The sequence below is a fragment of the Mytilus galloprovincialis genome, chromosome 5 (assembly GCF_965363235.1).
Source record: "Mytilus galloprovincialis chromosome 5, xbMytGall1.hap1.1, whole genome shotgun sequence".
Taxonomy (NCBI): Eukaryota; Metazoa; Mollusca; class Bivalvia; order Mytilida; family Mytilidae; genus Mytilus; species Mytilus galloprovincialis.
The window spans coordinates 21,203,710-21,224,983 of NC_134842.1; the positions used below are offsets into that span (position 1 = coordinate 21,203,710).

A 21,274-nucleotide genomic window follows, 5' to 3' on the forward strand; every position below is an offset into this window, starting at 1 on the left:
AGCTAAGGAAGTAATTCGATCAAAAGGGACCAAGTCACGTGGTGCAAATCATTTGAATAAAGTACTTTTGATTTTGCTATTTGCCATGGCATCAACTCAGAACCTCTTAAAACTCATCAATAAGCATCACTTTTTATTTGTATGACCAAAGTTTTTCCAACATAAGCATGCTAATCTCATCAGTTATTAAAACATTTGGAAAGCCAAATCAAATTGAAAGATAAAGAAAACAAATATCAAAATGTCTCAAATTTGGCGCAAAATATGACTATGATAATCCCCGTGTTATGGTTGGTGAGCCCTGTATATGTTAAATATGTGTTTCTTTCTTGTTTCATTTGTTTGAAACAAGTCATTACATGTATATGGTGCCTTTTTAAGCTTTCTATGCGAATCAATGTTTGCTCATTATTTAAGGTCGTACAGTGACCTATAGTTTGAATTTTGAACTTTAGTGAAGAGTTGTTTCATTCTAAGGCAATGATATTACACCTTTTTGATTTTTATATTTATATTCCTTGTTGGAGACAAACTTAATGGTCTTGGTTAACTTTAGATAGTAATCCGATATAACCTGAAATAACAAGATATTATACATGTATTGCATTGACTTTGAACTTTTTAAAGGCAGGAATGCTTGGTTATCTACCTTTTGGCAAAATAAAGACATTTAAAAATTTATCAACAATTTTTCTAAGATTTTGTGTTCTGTTGTCAGGTATCATAGATTCTAAGACTTTTGATGTGACTCTGATGATAGCATTGCTTAGGAATCTGACAACCTTGACTCCTCCTATAAATGGATATGACAACCTGCCTGTTACTACAGAAACGACACCTGCATCAGATTTAGCTAGAATTAAACACTATAGAAACTTGCTGTCACATCTTGACGACGCCAAGGTAGATGGCACTTTATTTACTACCGCATGGATGGATATAAGTGGTGTAAGTAAACCTCAAAACAAAACACTTCCCATCACTTGGTGTCCATCGTCATAATTGTTAACATGTTCAAAGATCTTCTTTCATGAAACTTCTGAACCAATTTTATACAACATTTGGATGTATGGTACCAGGTATAAGTATGAAAAGTTTGTGCTTCCCCCTCAGACAATAAGCCTGGTGGCTAAAAATAAAACATGGATAAAATCTTATATAATGTGTCTCAAAATTTATAATAGATCAAATCTGCTAGTACAAAATATGCTTAGAATGTTAATATCTACCTTATTCCTTTTTGCTCCAAATAGATGATACCATGTTGTTTAGGAGTACTTATTCCCCTGATTTGACAATTTTTTTTTATACTTATTTTCAAATCATGTCTTGTTAACTATAACATATCAGTATAACTGTATAAGCACAAACAATACACAAGCTTAAACAATAGACAGAAATCTACTCAATTTTTTTGTTTTAATTGTTAAATGGAGAGATGCCTATTTTGACAACGTATTTTGCGTACTTTTTTCAGGCTGTTTTCAGGTTAGGAGGAAATGCAATAATGCTAGAATGTGATCAGTTGAAGACAAAACCACTGGATATGTCAAGTCAAGAAATCTTACGTGACGTACAGCAAGCAAAAATAGACATTATATCAATTAAACAATCGCTTGATTTGATTCAAAGTGATCATACAGACATAAAAACTGACATGAAAACATTTAAATCAGGTCATGATATTTTTAAAAAATCCTGTGATTTGCTTCAAATGGAACAAACAGAATCAAGAAAAGACATAGTGGTGTTAAAGTCGGACCATCAAAATTTGAAAAAATCTCATGATTTGCTACACCATGAACAAACTATATCAGAAAAGGATGTGAAAAGGGTTGAAAAAGACTTGAACACATTAAAGTTAGAACACCATAGTTTAGAAAAATCGCAAGGGTTGTTGCAAGTTGATCAGAGGGAAGTGAGGATAGATGTACAAAATGTAAAATCAGCTTGTGAAACATTGAAAACTTCACAAGCTTTGATTCAGAGTGATCAGATAAAAACAAAGGAGGATGTGAAAAAGCTGACATCTCTTTCTGAGGATCCAGTTCCACATAATAGAAGAGGTATAGACTTATTGAAATATTAGCATGATTAATGACTTGTATTTCTAACACAATTTTAAATAAGAAAGCATGTTCTAATAAGATGAAGATCTTTGTACACAATTTAAATTTTCAGTCTTCAAAGTCCCCTCAATGAGAAAAGACCTTATTGATTTTATAATGGTTTTTTTTCTTTTTCTTTTTCCAACTTTGCCCTCCACCTTCTTTCTATTGGAGTAATGAAGACCAAATGTGTATCATAGATAGACTTCACATGAAGTATAGCAAGATGACCTTGTGAAGGATTTCATCATACCCTTAGGAAGTTATCTCCGTTTTATTGTTTGTTTTGGACAATAACTTGAGTCTTAGTTCAAGGATCTCTATGAAATTTTAACACAAGGTTCTATTCCTTTAAAGGATGTTTGGGATTGTTTTTGAGTTCTATTGTCCTTGTTGTTTTGTAATTAGGTGCCAAAAAAGGTCAGTTTTACTTGTTCATGAAAATATATTGGATCACTGACAATAACTTTAGAATAAGTGTAAGTGTACGGATGTGCAAGGAATTTTAGTACAATTGTAATTTGGGCCAAAAAGCGACCAAAAACAATTATTTGTCTGGTTTTAAGACAATAACTTGAGTATAAGAGATATTTCTTAGGTTAAACTTTTATCACAATATTCGAAACGACAATATGAAGGTTGGCAGGCCTGGGTCATTACATTACAATGTAATGCATCACATCACAATTACGTTGTGATTCTTCCATTACAATTACAATTACATTTTACAAACTAATATGTGTGTACATATACACCTGTAATATTTATCAATTTCTTTTTAAAAAAAAACTGTTTTGAAATGTTTAACATTTCAAAACCAGATTTTTATTAGAAATTAATAAATAAAACCAACATTTCAAAAACAGGATTTTATAAGAAATTGATTAATCTTACCAGGGTATATGCACATATATATAAATAGATTCTTACATTGATACCAGTTGATTATCGGATTTATCCAATCGAGATAGTTAAATTATCAATTTTAAAGTCCGAGCCGCCTATCGAGATTGGATAAGTCCGATAATCCACGAGTAACCATGTAAGAATTTGTTTCTCTAATGATTAAACAATAAATTTTCTCTTTTTGTTAACCGAAAATCCCCTTCGAGTACCTTTCACATTGCACGAAGTTGTCAATTTCATTAACACCTGTTATCATATTCATCCAGTGAGCTAAAAAGGTCATGCATGACCCTTAAAATCATCCAATGATCTTTTGAGATCACCAGCAACCACACGTTGATTATTTTTTTGTATACAATGGGTTCGGAAAGGGGTAAATTTCCATAGAATTAAAGAAACAGTGTTAGTCACATGTACTTCAAATACTGGTAATTTAACATGTCCCTTGCACTTTAACAAAAAAAATTATCATATACTTTTGTTTCTATTAAATAGCTATAGGTGTAATACAATCATTGATTATCCCCTATTAGTCTTTGTTAAATTGGCATTTTTTAAACAAATGTACAGTATTTACCTTTATTTCAACCAAAGAAATACTTTGCATGAATAAAGTTTAGTCCTATCCAGTGCTACAGTGAAAATTTCACATTACATTTCATTGCATATAAGAAAGTAACCATCACCGAAAGTAAACAACCCAAATTTTACACTGTTATTTACTGGTTACCTGCTTTGGTAATGATGGAACGTTAACTTTCCAAAATATTTTATAAGACCATCAAATAAAAAAGGAATGATGCTTTTAGACACCCAACATACATGTGTATGACGCAGAAAAATTTAAGTGCATTGAAATGCAGGGTTAATTTTCTACAACTGTCAAATTCAAGGGAATATTTTTTTAGACCTACTTTCATGGTTTGGTGGTATTACACCTAAACATTGATCACTTAATCATTCAGATATCATAATGTATTTCAAAGGGATATAATAAATGTGTCATTAAACGATTATCTTGTGAAATGCCTGTAGTTAAAGGCTATGTGAAAAAAATATGTGAGTACAAACATAAGTTGAGGAGATATGATTGTAATAAAAACATTTTGATATTAATTAGGTGTGGATTGACTTATATTCAATTGTTCATTATAATATATGTAAGGTGTGTATAGGATTATGAAAATTTCATCTTCATTTTTTTTCCAGTCATCAATATAGTTATATATATAATATTTTATTTTTATTTTAGTATATTCTTCAACTTTATGTATTAAATCAATTTGTAATGAAAAGTAATGTACAGTTATCATGGTAATGGAGGCATTAAATTGATTTTTGTCTAGCCTGCGACTTTAGTTGCAGAATGCTCGACAAAGGGTTCGGCGGCGGCGGCGGCGTTAACTTACTTCTTAAACAGCTTTATAATTTAAAAGGTGGATGACCTAAATGCTTCATACTTTGTATATAGATGCCTTATGTTACGAACTTTCCGTCAGTCAGATGTCCATTGTCCTTGAACTCATTTTCATGGTTCAGTGACCACTTGAAAAAAAAGTTCAAATTTTTGTAATGTTAATTTCGCTCTAAGACTTAATATGAGTAATCGGATAACTATATTTGATATGTGCTTCCTTGCAAGGTCCTCATGTCTGTTAGACAGTTTTCACATGACCTTGATCTCATTTTATGGATCAGTGAACAAGGATAAGTTTTGGTGGTCAAGTCCATATCTAGGATACTATAAGCAATAGGTCTACTATATTTGGTGTATGGAAGGATTGTAAGGTGTACATGCCCAACTGGCATGTGTCATCTTACCTTGACCTCATTTTCATGGTTCAGTAGTCAAAGTTAAGTTTTTGAGTTTTGGTCTTTTTTTTTAATACTATATGTAATGTGTCAACTATATTTCGTGTAGGGACATATTTTATGATATACATGTCAGTCTCATAGTTTTATTTTACCTTGATCTCATTTTCACGGATTATTGCTCAGTGTTTATGTTTGTGTTTTGGTCTGTTTTTCTTAAAGCAATAGGTCCACTATATATTTGTTGTATTGTAAGCTGTATATATGTCAGGTATCATCTGACCATTTTGGTTGTTCATTGGTCAATGTTAAGTTTTCATGGTTAAGTTTGTTTCTTAGATAATATAAGCAATATGTCAACTATATGTAATGCTTAGATTGATTGTAAGGTGTACATGTCTGCCTGGCATGGTTGATCTGACATTGACCTCATTTTTCATGGTTTATTGGTCAATGTTTACTTTTCTTGGTAAAGTCTGAAACTAAAAGCAATAGGTCAACTATATTTGTAGTATTGAATGATTGTAAGGTGTACATGTATTTCTCTTTTTGCCTATCTGACTCTTACATCATTTTTCTTGGATCATTTTAAGTTTATGTGAAAGTTGTAGTAAAGCTGTATAATTAGGACTATCAATATGATATCAAAGGCTAGGAAAGAAGGCGAGATATTTCAGCATGTGCACTCTTGTTAACTAACGTAATCATTAAGTTACAGATAATTATAATGCAGAAAATTTGCATTACAAATTACTTTGCATTACATATAAAAATGAAATATTACAATGCATTACAATTACCCATAACCATTACCCCAGGCCTGCAGGTGGGGATTGATATTGGGGGATTTTGTCAAAACTGTGTAGGAATTAAGGGTAAAAAATGTCTATCAAAAACAATTTTTGTCAGGTTCACAGATAATAACTTGAGTTTGACTGTATATATCTCTGTTAAATTTTAGCACAAGTTTCCATACCACAATAGGAAGATTGTGATATTTTTTGTGGGGTTATTGTCGTAGTTGTTTAGGAATAAGTGGCAAATAGCAAATATTTTTCATGTTTCAGGAAAATAATTGGTGTATAAGAGGATAGATTTCTATGAAATTTTACCACAAGGTTCAAAACTAGAATATCATAACCCATACTGATCAATAAATAGGGGTTAAAGAATGTTTGAGTTTATCTTGCATTCTTCAGGGTTATTATAGTAGGAATAAAGGGGGGAAACGAAAACAAATATTTGTCTGGTTCACAGATCTGTATTAAATTAAAGCACAAGGTTCCATTCCATCACGAAGATCAGGATTTATGTTATTGTGGGGGTTATTGTTGTAGCTGTATAGCAATTAAGGACCACAAAGGGATAAAAAAAAAACAAGCATTTTTAATGTTTCAGGACACTAATTTCAAATAAGTGATTTAGGGTATGGATTCTACAAGGTTCCATACTTCAAAAGGAAAGTTGGGATTGATTTAAGGGGTCATGGTCAAAACCGTTTGATAAAAAAGTGCTGAAAAGGGGCCAAAAAATTGCATTTTCTTATTTTGGGACAAAAAGCTTAGAATAAATGTATTCATTGCTATTTAATTGTGCCAAAAGATGTTATTTCATAAAGTTAAAGTTAAGGAATGATTTCAGTAGTTATGACCCTACTGGTGTAGTAAAATGTAGCCAAAACCAATACTTTGTTAATTTTTTTAGCTGTGAGTTTCAATGGGGTGTAACTAAGTCTTGAATTCTTGGGAGTCTTTAATATGCTGAATCTAGTTGTGTATTTAGATCATTTTTTTTTATTCTGAGGCCTCTAATCAAATTGGTTCAAATTAAATTCAAAAAGGGTCCAAAATACAACTTTTTTAATTTAATTACAAAGTATTCAAAATAAAACTTAGTTTGATTTTGATAAAAAAGGAAAAATATGATGTTAATGTGGTTATTTGATATGCTGAATTCGACCATGTATTTAGGATTTGAATACTGAACCATAATTGGTAAGTGTCTAATTTAGAATTATTTAATACCACATTCATTCTGTGTCACAAACTATGCTTTTATTACATTTTTGCTCAGAATCTAGATTCAGAGATGTTATTAGACGATAAACAGAAAGTTGAAAAATAGATATATTGTTCCTTCATCCAAGCATACATTGCATTTGCAGGATGAAGGTTATTCTTAGAATATGATCCTGCAAAAGCCAATCCAAAACAAAGAATATAAAAATCATATAAATGTCCTTTCCATCTAAATCACAAATATTTGATATAATCAATGGTACTAAAATATGCATCTGTGAGAACTATGGATGTTAGATAATCATCCCTTTGAACTACATCTAAACATATTTTAAATGGTCCTGCTTCAAATGATGATAATGCACAAGTTTGTTTAAATTTTTCAATTTGATAACAGGCTTGAAGACCCATCTTTCTTAGGAACTAAGAAAAATATTTAAGTTCTCTACTATATATAGGCACTAGTTGAGATTGTGACCTCTTTGGGATTCTCAGTTCCCTGTTGGGAACCCTCTCCCTCTCAATGAGGGGAATTGTCATCCGCTCTATCGACCGACAGAGCCTTTGGAGTTAACAGATTGATACTAGTCTCTTCCATAGCTGATGGGAGTAATATAATTGTTAGACCTTGAATCTCGTCCAGGGAATCTAGGATTTGCTATAGGAATCTTGGTATAATCACCAAGTTCCTTCATTTGTTTAATGCAATCAGAACAAAAAAGTGATAAATCCACCGAAACATCAGAATTACAAATTGGTTTGAACTTATCATTTAGATATTTTTGAGCTGAGCATCTCCTTTGTGATCAATCAGAAACCCATGGCCTAACAAACAAATAGAATCTGACAATAAATTATTTGTATTATCAAGATCTAATGGCTAATCCTTACAACAAAAAATAGTCAACTCAACAATAGGGGTGACGGTCAGCCCCTTAACAAAGTATCTGTGGGTTTCCTGAATCTTTGAAACTATAATGTGAGCCTGTCTAGGCAGTGCCGTATATATCTATGTATTTATCCAAGGCACACTAAGATTCTCGATAGTATTTCTCCTCTATTAACTTAAGTCCAAAGAAAATTTAGACCCAGTTTTCTCCTTTTGTATTTAATTTTGGGATTTCTCAAGCAAAATTTTGATTAAACTGTTCCAACAACAGACTGAGATACTAGATCATTCATCTCACTAAAAGGAGCTCTAAAGGCATATGAAAACCCTAATGCAGGATTAAAGAAGTATCAAATTCAGCTGGGGCTTGACTATCATCAGCTCTGGCACAAACTGCAGAAGGAGGTACATGAACTGTACTATCAAAGTAGTCCAGATCAAAATCTAGAACTAAATCTTCATTAAAGAAGCCTCTACAGGCAAAATTGGACTGTTAAAGAATACAGCAGCATGGTTCTCTACAACCTCTGCTTGAGTGGAAGGCATAGAAACTGTCGCACACCTCGTGGTTCTTACAGGCTCGTTTCTACATTTAATTGTAAAACCTTCCAAAGAAGATGAGTCAATGTATCAATAGACATGCCCATTTCAAATCTCAACAGTGCTATCTCCTCTGGAGAAATATTCACAAATCTAGGAGATTTTGAAGCTATACCAATAGCACTGGACTTTAAGACTTCCTTTTGACAGGTTTTGTTGCTTTGTCACTTGCAATGACAGTGCTTTTTATAAAACTTCTAAGTTTTAAAACTGTTTCAGAAGAGGATTTATTTAAACTACCTCTAGTTTTCCTATTAAAAATTCATCATCTTTAATTAATAACCAAAAGGCGATGAAAATCATAGCCATCACCCTCATTAGTGTCAACATCATTTTCAACATCTTGCAAAAGCAATAAATCTGCATTATTAAATTCAGCCATTGTAATAAAATAATGTGTAGCTGTATAGGTAAAACAGGTGCAAATTCTGGAGAGAACACACGACTTTCAGGTAAAAAAGAATTACTTTTAAATATCTTACTGTTCAACAAACAGGAGTAAATGAATAAAGTAACAAATGTGCGGTACAGCGTAGGCAAAAACTTTTAATTAATGAATAAACTTGTCATACATCATAATTTTTCTTCTATTTATTTCCACCAACACTTGTCATACATCTTAGACAAGATTTTTTTAATGCATTACAATCAACACTTGTCATACATCGTAGACGAGAATTTTTTATTTCTAATTATAACATTAGCACTTATATTGCATCATAGACAAGATAAGTGTAATCCAAGTAACTTTCCAACTTCCTAAATCTTAGATAAACAATGAAATAACTTAAAAAGAATTGTGTACACTTCACACCCTCTACAGAAATAATGACAAGTGTTTACGAAACAGATGCGTAAATACTTGGGTCAAGTTAACTGGCCATCTATGGTCTTGTAGGTCATAGTTTGATTCTTTTAACAGAGATATGCAAGCTTCATCCCTGATAGAGAATGTTAAGCTAATTCATTACTTTAGACCGAAATGCAAAATATGAATAAGAACATCATATCTAATTTGAGAGAACCATTTTTTGTGGTTTACATCACTGGTTCATGGAATATAAATTGGTTCACAGATAATAACTTAAGTATAAGTGTATCGGTGTGAAAGAAATTTAAGTACAAGGTTCCATACCACAATAGAGAGTTAGGATATTAAATAGTTAATTCAAGTCTACATGTATGATTTATTGAACAACTATAGTTGAGTCAAAGTTTAAAACAGATTTGCTTTTTCAGATATATTTATTGTGGTGATAATTGTGCATGTTGTGATTGCATTATGTTCTATTTAAAGATTGTTAATATGTTTGAATATTTTCTTATGCTTAAAAATTTTCTTTTGGAAATTAAAAGAGATCATTGTCCATCTGTTGAAGTATAATTGTAGGTAAGTAAAGGTTTAAGATACAATGATATACATGATATAAAACTACATATAATTTGTATAATAGATTTTAACAATTTACTAAATATACACATTTGTACATACATGGATTAATACAATGTATTTACTTATAATTTAATTTTGGATGTAATAAAATTGAGACAGGAAATGGGGTATGTGTCAAAGCGACAATAACCCGACCATAAAGCAGACAACAGCCAAAGGCCACCAATGGGTCTTCAATCTAGCGAGAAAAAATATGTATACTAGTTCAGTGATAATGGACGTCAAACTAAACTAAAATTAAAAATCATACAAGACTTACAAATGCCAGAGGCTCCTGACTTGAGACAGGCGCAAAATTACTGCGGGTTTAAACATGTTTGTGAGATCTCAACTCCCCCCCCCCCTAATTCTCTAGCCAATGTAGAAAAGAAAACGCATCACAATACGCTCATGTAAATTCAGTTCAAGAGAAGTCTGAGTCCGATGTACGAAGATGTAACAAAAGACAATGAATAAAATGACAATAATACATAAATAACAACAGACTACTATTAGTTAACTGACATGCCAGCTCCAGACCTCAATTAAACTGATTGAAAGATTATGTCTTCATCATGTAAATATCAGGCACAATCTCTCCCATAAGGGGTTAAGTATCATACTATCATAAAATATATGAGAAGAACGTAACCCGTGTCATGCTAACAACTGTTTTTCAAATAAATGTGTTTAGTTCCGATGCAAAGACCCTATTTAAGTGAATCAATATTAAAGCCGAAATATGCAATCTTTAATGACCTGACAACAGTTTTGTAACACGTTTTCTGATTGGCTGACAGTGTTTTGTCTATCAGCTTATAAACATAATTTTGTCATGTGACCGTGATGTTATCAATGTTTTTACCTGATTTACTCCGGGTTCGTGTTGTTTATTCTTTAGTTTTCTATGTTGTGTCATGTGTACTATTGTTTTTCTGTTTGTCTTTTTCATTTTTAGCCATGGCGTTGTCAGTTTGTTTTAGATTTATGAGTTTGACTGTCCCTTTGGTATCTTTCGTCCCTTTGTAAAAATGGAATTTAGAATTAAAACATCCATTTTGTGTCAAAAACCTATGTTGTGTCAAATGTTCAATCAAAATCTAAATTCCAAGCTGTTTAGAGCTTAATGTTGTGTTCATACTTGCCTCAACTGTTCAGGGTTCGACCTCCGTGGTCGTATCAAGCTTGCACCTAGAAGAGCATATAATTTAATTTTGTTGTATTGATGAATTCGGAGCTAACTGTGGCGTTCATTTCCCTGAAATAGTATATATTATTGTGTTTGACTAGAATTGCTGTGTTGAAGACCCATTGGTGGCCGTTGGTGTTTTCTGCTCTTTGGTTGTGTTGTTGTCTCTATGACACATTCACTGTTTACATTCTCAATTTTATTATACTGAACGCTTTGAAATTGTATCACATTCCATAACACAAATAAAAAGGTCTGGATTGATTTTTATTTGTCCCTGAAGTGTTTAGTAATTGGGGGTCATAAAGGGACCAAAATCAAGAATTTTCTGGTTTCCGGCAGTTAACTTCTGAATTACTCTATTGATCTTTATCAAATTGTATCATAAGGTTCCATATCAAAACAGAAAAGTTGCGATTGATTTGAGGGGTAATGGCCCTTACTATATAATATATAAAGAATAAGGGACCAAAAAGGGACCAAACACTATTACTAAAAACTTCTTATATATATATGAACTTATGTACTTTCTGTTTACATTGCTTATTGATTGACCAATTTCAATTGGGTTCAGTTAAAAATCTTGATTTCGGGGGGTTCTTTAATAGACTGATTCTAACACTGTATATTGATTTTGGATATGGCCCCGTTTTTAAATTGGTCCACATTGAGATCCAAAGAGTCCACAATTAAATTATAGTGGTTCTTTGATATGCTGAATCAAAACATTTATTAAGATTTTTTTATGTTTGTTCCCGTTTTCTAGATAGTCCAGATCGGGTGTCTAGAATTCAACTGTGTTTGATTTCATAAAAAAATAAAATTCTGGAAGTTCTTCGATATGCTGAATCTAATCATGTATTTAATTAGATTTTGAATATTAGACCGTAAAAGGTAAATGTTCAATTTCAAAATTTTGGAGTTCTTATTACATATATGTAGACCGTATTTATTTGGGTCAAAAAGCTATATTGTGTCATACATTTAATCAGTCCAAATTCAGAGCTGTATCAAGCTTGAAATTTCAGTCCATGCTTGCCTCAACTGTGCAGCGTTAGATCTCAGCGGTCGTAACAAGGTGCGCCCTGCTGAGCAGTTTATTTTATTTTTATATAACCAGAACCACACATATATTTGTATTTAGTCTAATATGTCAACAATATTTTGTGTTTTGGTGTCGGTTAGGTAGATACTTTTAGAATAACATGAACAAGGCCAATTTTATAATGTTTATAAATGATAGTAAGGTTTACATGGTTGTCTGTCATTGGTCATATGACCATGACGTCATTTTTATGAATATTTGATGATGTGATAAGTTTATGCGTTACCGGTTGTAAATCTGTTTTCTTTCAGACTTTCAATTTACAATTCAATCTTGATCAAATTCAGCAGAATAGATAAAATGTTGTTTCTATGAGTAAACGCATTATGCATTTACCGTCATCTGAGTAATTCAGAGTCAGTAAATACAAAGTTGTATGCATACATGATGAGCTTACTACTTTACTGTTTTTTTAAATTATATGTGGCAATAATTTATTCCATTATGTTTCAGTGCTTATAAGTAAGATGTTGGATAAATGGCAAAAAAATGCTGAAAACTTTGTTGAAACCAGAGCTGCAAAATGTGTGTTAAAATGTATCAAGGAAAACAGTTGTGTTACTGTTACAGCTAGTTCTGGTGTTGGAAAGACATCCAGTCTGCAAAATGTGGCATTAAAAATGAAAGAAGAAGAAGGGTATGATATACTACCAATTACTAATCCAAATGATGTTATTCAGTTTTATAATCCAAATCAGAAAACACTGTTTGTAATTGATGACTTTTGTGGGACTTTTTCCATAAACCAGTCTGACCTTGATAATTGGGAACCAGTTATGGAACAAATAAAGATATTGATTGAAAACAAACTTACTAAAATTATAGTTGCATGTCGATTACAAGTGTTCAGGGATGAAAAGTTTGAATCTTTATCAATTTTCAAGACATCTGTACATAATCTGCTGACAGAAGATTTGTGTTTATCAAAGACAGAGAAAACGTCAATAGCGGAATTATATCTGGAAACAAAAGCATCAGAGATAATTCAGTACTGTGACTTATATGATTGTTTTCCTCTTCTCTGTAAACTGTTTAGTGAAAATCCAAAGCTCATTAGTACAGATTTCTTCAAGAATCCATTTTCGGTATACGAAAATGAAATTAATAACCTCTATAAAAAAGGACATAATACAAAATACTGTGTAATGGCATTGTGTGTTATGTTTAACAACAACCTGGAAAAGAAATTGCTTTCAGAAGAGATAAATGTAGAAAAAAGAATCATTATTGAGAACACGTGTGAGGCATGCAGACTGGACCGAGGAACATCACGAATTGTCCTACTTGATGAACTAAATTTACTTGAACATACTTTTATTAGGAAAGACCAAGATATATTCAAAACAAAACATGATAAATTATTTGACTTTCTTGCATACTATTTTGGACAAAAAATGATCCAGTGTTTGATCAAGAATGCAAACAGTGAACTTATTAAGGAGAGATTTTTACTAGAAAGAAGAGATGACATGGACCAGTTTATTACTATTGTACCACCTAAATACCATAAGATGTATCTAAAGAGAATGATTGATGACTGGTCAATTGGTAGAGTAGATTATGTGTTCAGGAATATAAACTGGAAGATACAAGAGTTCAGAGACAAATTCCTATGTTATCTCAAGAAATTTGAAATATCACTTCAGAGGCGATTAGCGGTGAAAACAGATATAAATAATAAAAATACTGCACTGATGTTTTGTTGTTACTATGATGATATTCCTTTTATTCATTGGTGTATTAATCATGGTGTTTGTGTTAACCTGTGTAACTGTAAAGGTTGGAGCTCTTTGTTAGAAGCATCATGCAATGGTAATACAGAAAGTGTAAAGATATTACTGGACAACAAGGCAGACATTAATAACTGTGATGATAATGGAAGATCTTCTTTGTTTGTAGCTTGTCAGAATAATCATAAAGAGATAGTCAAGTTATTAATGGACAACAAGGCAGACATTAATATGTGTATATATAATGGAGAATCTCCTTTGTATATTGCTTGTTACAATAATCATATAGAGACAGTATAGTTATTACTGGACAACAAGGCAGACATTGATAAGTGTATAAAAGCTGGGTTTTCGCCTTTGCATATTGCTTGTGATAATAATCATATAGAGATAGTCAAGGTATTATTGGACAACAAGGCAGACATTGATAAGTGCGCGGATGGTGGAGTATCTCCTTTGCATATTGCTTGTCAGAATAATCATATAGAGACGGTAAAGTTATTTCTGGACAACAAGGCAGATATTAATATGTGTATGGATGCTGGGTATTCTCCTTTGTTTGTTGCTTGTCAGTATAATCAAATAGAGATAGTCAAGGTATTAATGGACAACAAGGCAGACATTAATAAGTGTACGGATAGTGGAATATCTCCTTTGCATATTGCTTGTCAGAATAATCAAATAGACATAGTCAAGATATTACTGGACACCAATGCAGACATTAATAAGTGTGTTGATAATGGAGCAACTCCTTTGTATATTGCTTGTCAAAATAATCATAAAGAGACAGTCATGTTATTACTGGATAACAATGCAGACATAAATAAATGTATGGAAAATGAAGCATCTCCTTTGTATAGTGCTTGTCAGAATAATCATATAGAGATAGTCAAGTTATTACTGGACAACAAGGCAGACATTAATAAGTGTGCGGATAGTGGAATATCTCCTTTGCATATTGCTTGTCAGAATAATCAAATAGACATAGTCAAGATATTACTGGACAACAATGCAGACATTAATAAGTGTATGGATATTGGAGCAACTCCTTTGTATTTTGCTTGTCAAAATAATCATAAAGAGACAGTCATGTTATTACTGGACAACAATGCAGACATAAATAAATGTATTGATGATGAAGCATCTCCTTTGTATAGTGCTTGTCTGAATAATCATATAGAGATAGTCAAGTTATTACTGGACAACAAGGCAGATATTGATAAGTGTACGAAAACTGGGGTTTCTCCTTTGTGTATTGCTTGTCATAATAATCAAAAAGAGATAGTCAATGTATTAATGGACAACAAGGCAGACATTAATAAGTGTGCGGATGGTGGAGTATCTCCTTTGCATATTGCTTGTCAGAATAATCAAATAGAGATAGTCAAGGTATTACTGGACAACAATGCAGACATAGATAAGTGTATGGATGATGGAGCATCTCCTTTGTATGTTGCTTGTCAAAATAAGCATAAAGAGACAGTCAAGTTTTTACTGGACAACAATGCAAACATAAATAAGTGTATTGATAATGGAGCATCTCCTTTGTATATTGCTTGTTTAAATAATCATATAGAGACAGTCAAGTTATTACTGGACAACAATGCAGAAATTAATAAGTGTAGGGATAGTGGATCATCTCCTTTGTTTGTAGCTTGTCAGAATAATCATAAAGAAATAGTCAAGTTATTAATGGACAACAAGGCAGACATTAATATGTGTATACATTATGGAGAATCTCCATTGTATATTGCTTGTTACAATAATCATATAGAGACAGTAAAGTTATTACTGGACAACAAGGCAGACATTAATAAGTGTACGAAAACTGGGTTTTTTCCTTTGCATATTGCTTGTCAGAATAATCATATAGAGACGGTAAAGTTATTACTGGACAACAAGGCAGATATTAATATGTGTATGAATGCTGGGTTTTCTCCTTTGTTTGTTGCTTGTCACCATAATCATATAGAGATAGTCAAGGTATTAATGGACAACAATGCAGACATTAATAAGTGTGCGGATAACGGAGCATCTCCTTTGCATATTGCTTGTCAGAAAAATCAAATAGACATAGTCAAGATATTACTGGACAACAATGCAGACATTAATAAGTGTATTGATAATGCAGCAACTCCTTTGTATATTGCTTGTCAAAATAATCATAAAGAGATAGTCAAGTTATTACTGGACAACAAGGCAGACATTGATAAGTGTACGAAAACTGGGGTTTCTCCTTTGTATATTGCTTGTCAGAATAATCAAATAGAGATAGTCAAGGTATTAATGGACAACAAGGCAGACATTAATAAGTGTGCGGATGGTGAAGTATCTCCTTTGCATATTGCTTGTTTGAATAATCAAATAGAGATAGTCAAGGTATTAATGGACAACAATGCAGACATAGATAAGTGTATGGATGATGGAGCATCTCCTTTGCATGTTGCTTGTCAGAATAATCATAACGAGACAGTCAAGTTATTACTGGACAACAATGCATACACTAATAAGTGTATGGATGATGGAGCATCTCCTTTGTATATTGCTTGTTTAAATAATCATATAGAGATAGTCAAGATATTAATGGACAACAAGGCAGACATTAATAAGTGTGCGGATGGTGGAGCATCTCCTTTGCATATTGCTTGTCAGAATAATCATAACGAGACAGTCAAGTTATTACTGGACAACAATGCAGACATTAATAAGTGTATGGATGATGGAGCATCTCCTTTGCATATTGCTTGTCAGAATAATCATAAAGAGACAGTCAAGTTATTACTGGACAACAAGGCAGACATCAATATGTGTATGAAAGCTGGGTTTTCTCCTCTCTGTGTTGCTTGTGCGAATAATCATTTAGAGATAGTCAAGGTATTACTGGACAACAATGCATACACTAATAAGTGTATGGATGATGGAGCATCTCCTTTGCATATTGCTTGTCAGAATAATCATAAAGAGACAGTCAAGTTATTACTGGACAACAAGGCAGACATCAATATGTGTATGGATGATGGAGCATCTCCTCTCTGTGTTGCTTGTGCGAATAATCATTTAGAGATAGTCAAGGTATTACTGGACAACAATGCATACACTAATAAGTGTATGGATGATGGAGCATCTCCTTTGCATATTGCTTGTCAGAATAATCATATAGAGATAGTCAAGATATTACTGGACAACAATGCAGACATTAATAAGTGTGCGGATGTTGGAGCATCTCCTTTGTATTTTGCTTGTCAGAATAATCATAAAGAGACAGTGAAGTTATTACTGGACAACAATGCAGACATTAATAAGTGTATGGATGATGGAGCATCTCCTTTGTATATTGCTTGTCAGATTAATCATATAGAGATAGTTAAATTATTACTAGACAACAAGGCAGACATGAATAAGTGTAATGATAACGGATTATCTCCTTTGTATATTGCTTGTAAAAATAATCAAATAGAGACAGTCAAGTTATTACTGGACAACAATGCATACACTAATAAGTGTATGGATGATGGAGCATCTCCTTTGTATATTGCTTGTGTAAATAATCATATAGAGATAGTCAAGTTATTACTGGACAACAAGGCAGACATTAATAAGTGTGCGGATGTTGGAGCATCTCCTTTGTATGTTGCTTGTCAGAATAATCATAAAGAGACAGTGAAGTTATTAATGGACAACAATGCAGACATTAATAAGTGTATAAAAGCTGGGTTTTCTCCTTTGTTTGTTGCTTGTCAAAATAATCAAATAGAGATAGTCAAGGTATTACTGGACAACAATGCAGACATTAATAAGTGTGCGGATGTTGGAGCATCTCCTTTGTATGTTGCTTGTCAGAATAATCATAAAGAGACAGTGAAGTTATTACTGGACAACAATGCAGACATTAATAAGTGTATGGATGATGGCGCATCTCCTTTGTATATTGCTTGTCAGATTAATCATATAGAAATAGTTAAATTATTACTAGACAACAAGGCAGACATGAATAAGTGTGATGATAACGGATTATCTCCTTTGTATATTGCTTGTAAAAATAATCAAATAGAGATAGTCAAGTTATTACTGGACAACAAGGCAGACATTAATAAGTGTACAAATGATGGATCATCTTCTTTGTATGTTGCTTGTCACAATAATCATACAGAGATAATAAAAGTAATCCTGGACAACATGGCAGACATTAATAAGTGAAATGATAATTGAGCATCTCCTTGGAACATTGCTTGTCAGAATAATCATAAAGATATAGTTTAGCTATCACTAGATAACAAAGCAGACATACCGAAGTGTACAAATTATGGTATCTCACCCACACGAATTGCCAGTGATACAGGATACAATGACATACTTGCTGTCATTAACGAATATTGAAAAGAGGAGGTAATATATCAAAGAAAAGAAAATAATTACCAAAATATAAATTGTGATTTGGTAATTAAAGATTTTAGAAAGGAAGTTTTGTTTAGAAATAGAATTGTAATGATTATTCCAATCAAATAAAAAAAAATTATATATTTTTCTGTCCAATCAGTGTATCAGAGTTTTTTTGGTGATTTTTTTTCTAGTGAAATTTATTCATGTTTTTAATTTAAAAATATATTTTTTGATATGAAGTAATATTTATCCGACCGTAAAAAGATTTGGGATCGTATAATGGTATGATGTCGTTGTCGTCGTCGTGAATAAATCTTTATGATTTTTTTTCAGAAGGTTCAATATCACAAAAGGAAGGGGTTCGTGTAACACTCATCAATTCAAAGTTTTCAAAAGTTTTCGAATTTTAGATTTTTAGAATTTTTATCAAAGTTTTAAAATATCAAAATTCCAAACTGTGTAAAAGTTTTGAAATTTAGAAATTTGAACCAAATGATTAAAATATTAAAATCCTAAATATCGTTTTGAAATTTGATAATTTAGAAATTTGAACCAAATGATGAAAATATTAAAATTCTAAATATCATTTTAAAATTCGATAGTTTAGAAATTTGATCAAACTTTAAAAATACTAAACCTTACGTGCAATTTTGATTATTTTACTTTTTGAAAGTTTGTTTTTTTATTTTTTTTATTAAGATATCAAAAATAGAAAAGAGGCGAATGAAGGGGTGCCTTTCAACACGGCTCTGATTATAATCGTTCTTAGTTAGGAATAAAAAGCACGAAATATAATGAGGGGGTTTTATCGAAGTGAAAAAATTATCGGAATTAGGGGCCCAAAACGAGCATTTTTCTGGTTAAGGATAATAACTTGTGTATAAGTATTTCCATTGCTCTGACAATGTACCGCAATGTTTTAAACCACAAGTAGAAGGTTTGGATTCATTTATGGGGTTATGGGTTCAAATTTTAGGAACTAAGGGCCAAAAAGGGGCCAAAAGCAAGCTTTTTTCTAGTTTCAAGACAATAACTTGTGTAATTGTATGCACCTCTCTAAAATTAAACCACAATGTTCCATATAACAAAGGTGAGGTCGGGATTAGGTTTTGGACTACTTGCCCAAAATATATAAGAATTAGAGGCCAAAAAGGGTAAAAAAAAAAGCATGTTTGTACTACAAGGTTCCATACTTCAAGGGAAAGGACGGGATTGAGCTTAAGGGTAGTTGCTTGAAGGGGGATTTCAATACGTTGGGGGGGAGGGGGGTTACAATTTTTCAAGGGATTCTAGGGGGATTCCCTTTTTACAAAAAAAATCAAATTTCGAATTTTGAAAAGTTTCAAGAAGAAATCTTCAAATGCACAGTATTGTGCAATATATTTGTTAGATCTTTGACCACATTTATTTTGTGACAAAAACCTAAATATTTCAAAAATTTGATCACAATCCAAATTCAGGCAGTATCAATCTTGAATATTGTGACCAAATTTGCCTCAGCCGTTCAGGTTTCGACCACTGCGGTTGTATAAAGATGCGCCTTGCGGAGCACCTGGTTGTATTTTTTCATGAAGGATCTCTTTAAAAAGTCAACTTTTGATTAAAAAAAAAGGTAATCAAATAAAAAAAAAGTTTGGATGAGATTATTTCATGAGATACAATTTTATCTTACCTCCTATACATTTCTAGGTATATGATTGGTTAAAAGCGTCCACGTGCAAACCGTGTATATTTGATATTTGGTTAGTAGCGTGCGAGGCTTATTCCATACACGGTTAGTAGTGGTGTAACGTCCCTGTATATTCCATATTAGGTCAGAAGAGAGGCGGGACAGTGGTGTTACGTTCCTTTATAAAAACAAAACGGTACTGAGAAAAAATCTTAAAGGTTTCATCAGACGAAGAAATTGATGATTAAGATGGAAATAAAAACACATTTTAACCTCACAAGTTGTTATTGTTTGCGTCTGTTTTGGTAGGATCAATGGAAGTAGTTTCTTATTGCTAACAGTATTGGAGACTTGCTCATTTTGATAGATCACTAGTCTAAATTTCACACGTTAAGATAGTCGTCAAGATACATTCGTTACATAGTGTGCTAGTGACGTAATACGGTATATATGGGGTCAGTAAATTCCATAAAGGGATTCGAGCTTCGCTCTCACCCCATATGGAATTTACTGACCCCATGTTTACCGTATTAGGTCACTGGCACACTGTAACTAATAATATCTCTGTATTGATATTGAAAAATTTATACTTTTAACATAACTGCAATGCCCATAATTTGAAGAAAAAAACATTTGTTTTCATACTTGATTCAAACGAAGACTAACAAACATTTGAATTTATTTTTAACATGCCTATAATGATGATAAAAACAGTCGCTTCAAATTTGTATTTATTAGTAAATACAAATTAAAGTTTCAGTCTTTTTTCCTGTTTTCCAAAAACACTTACCACGTGGAATAGTCAAAACCTTTCATGCTGTATCCTGTATTATCTCCCTTGACTTAGATGGTCGATGTTTTTGAAGCTCATACAAAACTTAGTTTTAACAAGGATTAATATACAATTTGTGCAATTTTGGAATAGATGGTTTGCTTCCCATATAGGTCTACTTTGCAGTGAGTGTTGATTTTTGTTGTTTATCACAATATTATAAGACTTATATTATAACCAGTTTATTAAAATTTTGCATTGACATAACTGAAAACAACTCACTAACCAACCGTCCAGTAAAGTCAAAACTGAAACACCCAAAGGCTTTTTGCTATTCAGCTGAACTTTTAACTTTGAACTTTTGCACTGAAATGGGTAAAAAGAATAACGGTAATCGAAATACCAGGAATAAATCTACTCAGGACAAAGTAAAAGCAATGATGTCATTGATGGTAATACCTTAGATGATTCGGGGAGTGTAATTGGTGCCATCACAGAAGCCCATAACGTAATTTACAATGATGACGAAACTATGTTCGGACATCTATTCGACAATACGCGATCCCAATCAAATAAGTTAAAAAGAAAACTTTCAACAGTCAGTGACAATGAAAGTGAGTCAGATTCTTTAAAAACTACAAAACAACAAAAATGCACTATAAAC

The 21,274-nt window shown here is 32.3% G+C and overlaps 2 protein-coding genes across 2 annotated transcripts in view; both read left to right on the forward strand.

The window, feature by feature from the left end:
* The window catches only part of LOC143075380 (uncharacterized), a 29,736-nt gene extending 15,629 nt beyond the window's left edge, over positions 1-14,107 (forward strand). The window contains exons 3-5 of the mRNA XM_076250769.1: positions 719-948; positions 1,478-2,066; positions 12,513-14,107. Coding sequence (XP_076106884.1) covers positions 719-948; positions 1,478-2,066; positions 12,513-14,089 — 2,396 coding nt within the window. The 3' untranslated portion in view covers positions 14,090-14,107. The remainder of the gene's footprint in view (positions 1-718; positions 949-1,477; positions 2,067-12,512) is intronic.
* Positions 14,108-14,296: 189 nt separating this feature from the next.
* On the forward strand, positions 14,297-18,244 carry LOC143075379 (uncharacterized). The gene is made up of 2 exons (XM_076250768.1): positions 14,297-16,069; positions 16,169-18,244. Exons 1-2 carry the CDS (start codon positions 14,318-14,320, stop codon positions 17,984-17,986), a joined length of 3,570 nt encoding a protein of 1,189 aa, XP_076106883.1. The 5' UTR covers positions 14,297-14,317; the 3' UTR covers positions 17,987-18,244.
* The last annotated feature ends 3,030 nt before the right edge of the window (positions 18,245-21,274 follow it).

Excerpts from the sequence above, each read along its gene's own strand:
- LOC143075379 (XM_076250768.1), top strand. The coding sequence starts at position 14,318 with ATGTGTATGGATGCTGGGTATTCTCCTTTGTTTGTTGCTTGTCAGTAT. Across the intron at positions 16,070-16,168 it reads ATCAAATAGAGATAGTCAAG|GTATTAATGGACAACAATGC; the intron begins GTATTAATGGAC and ends GAGATAGTCAAG.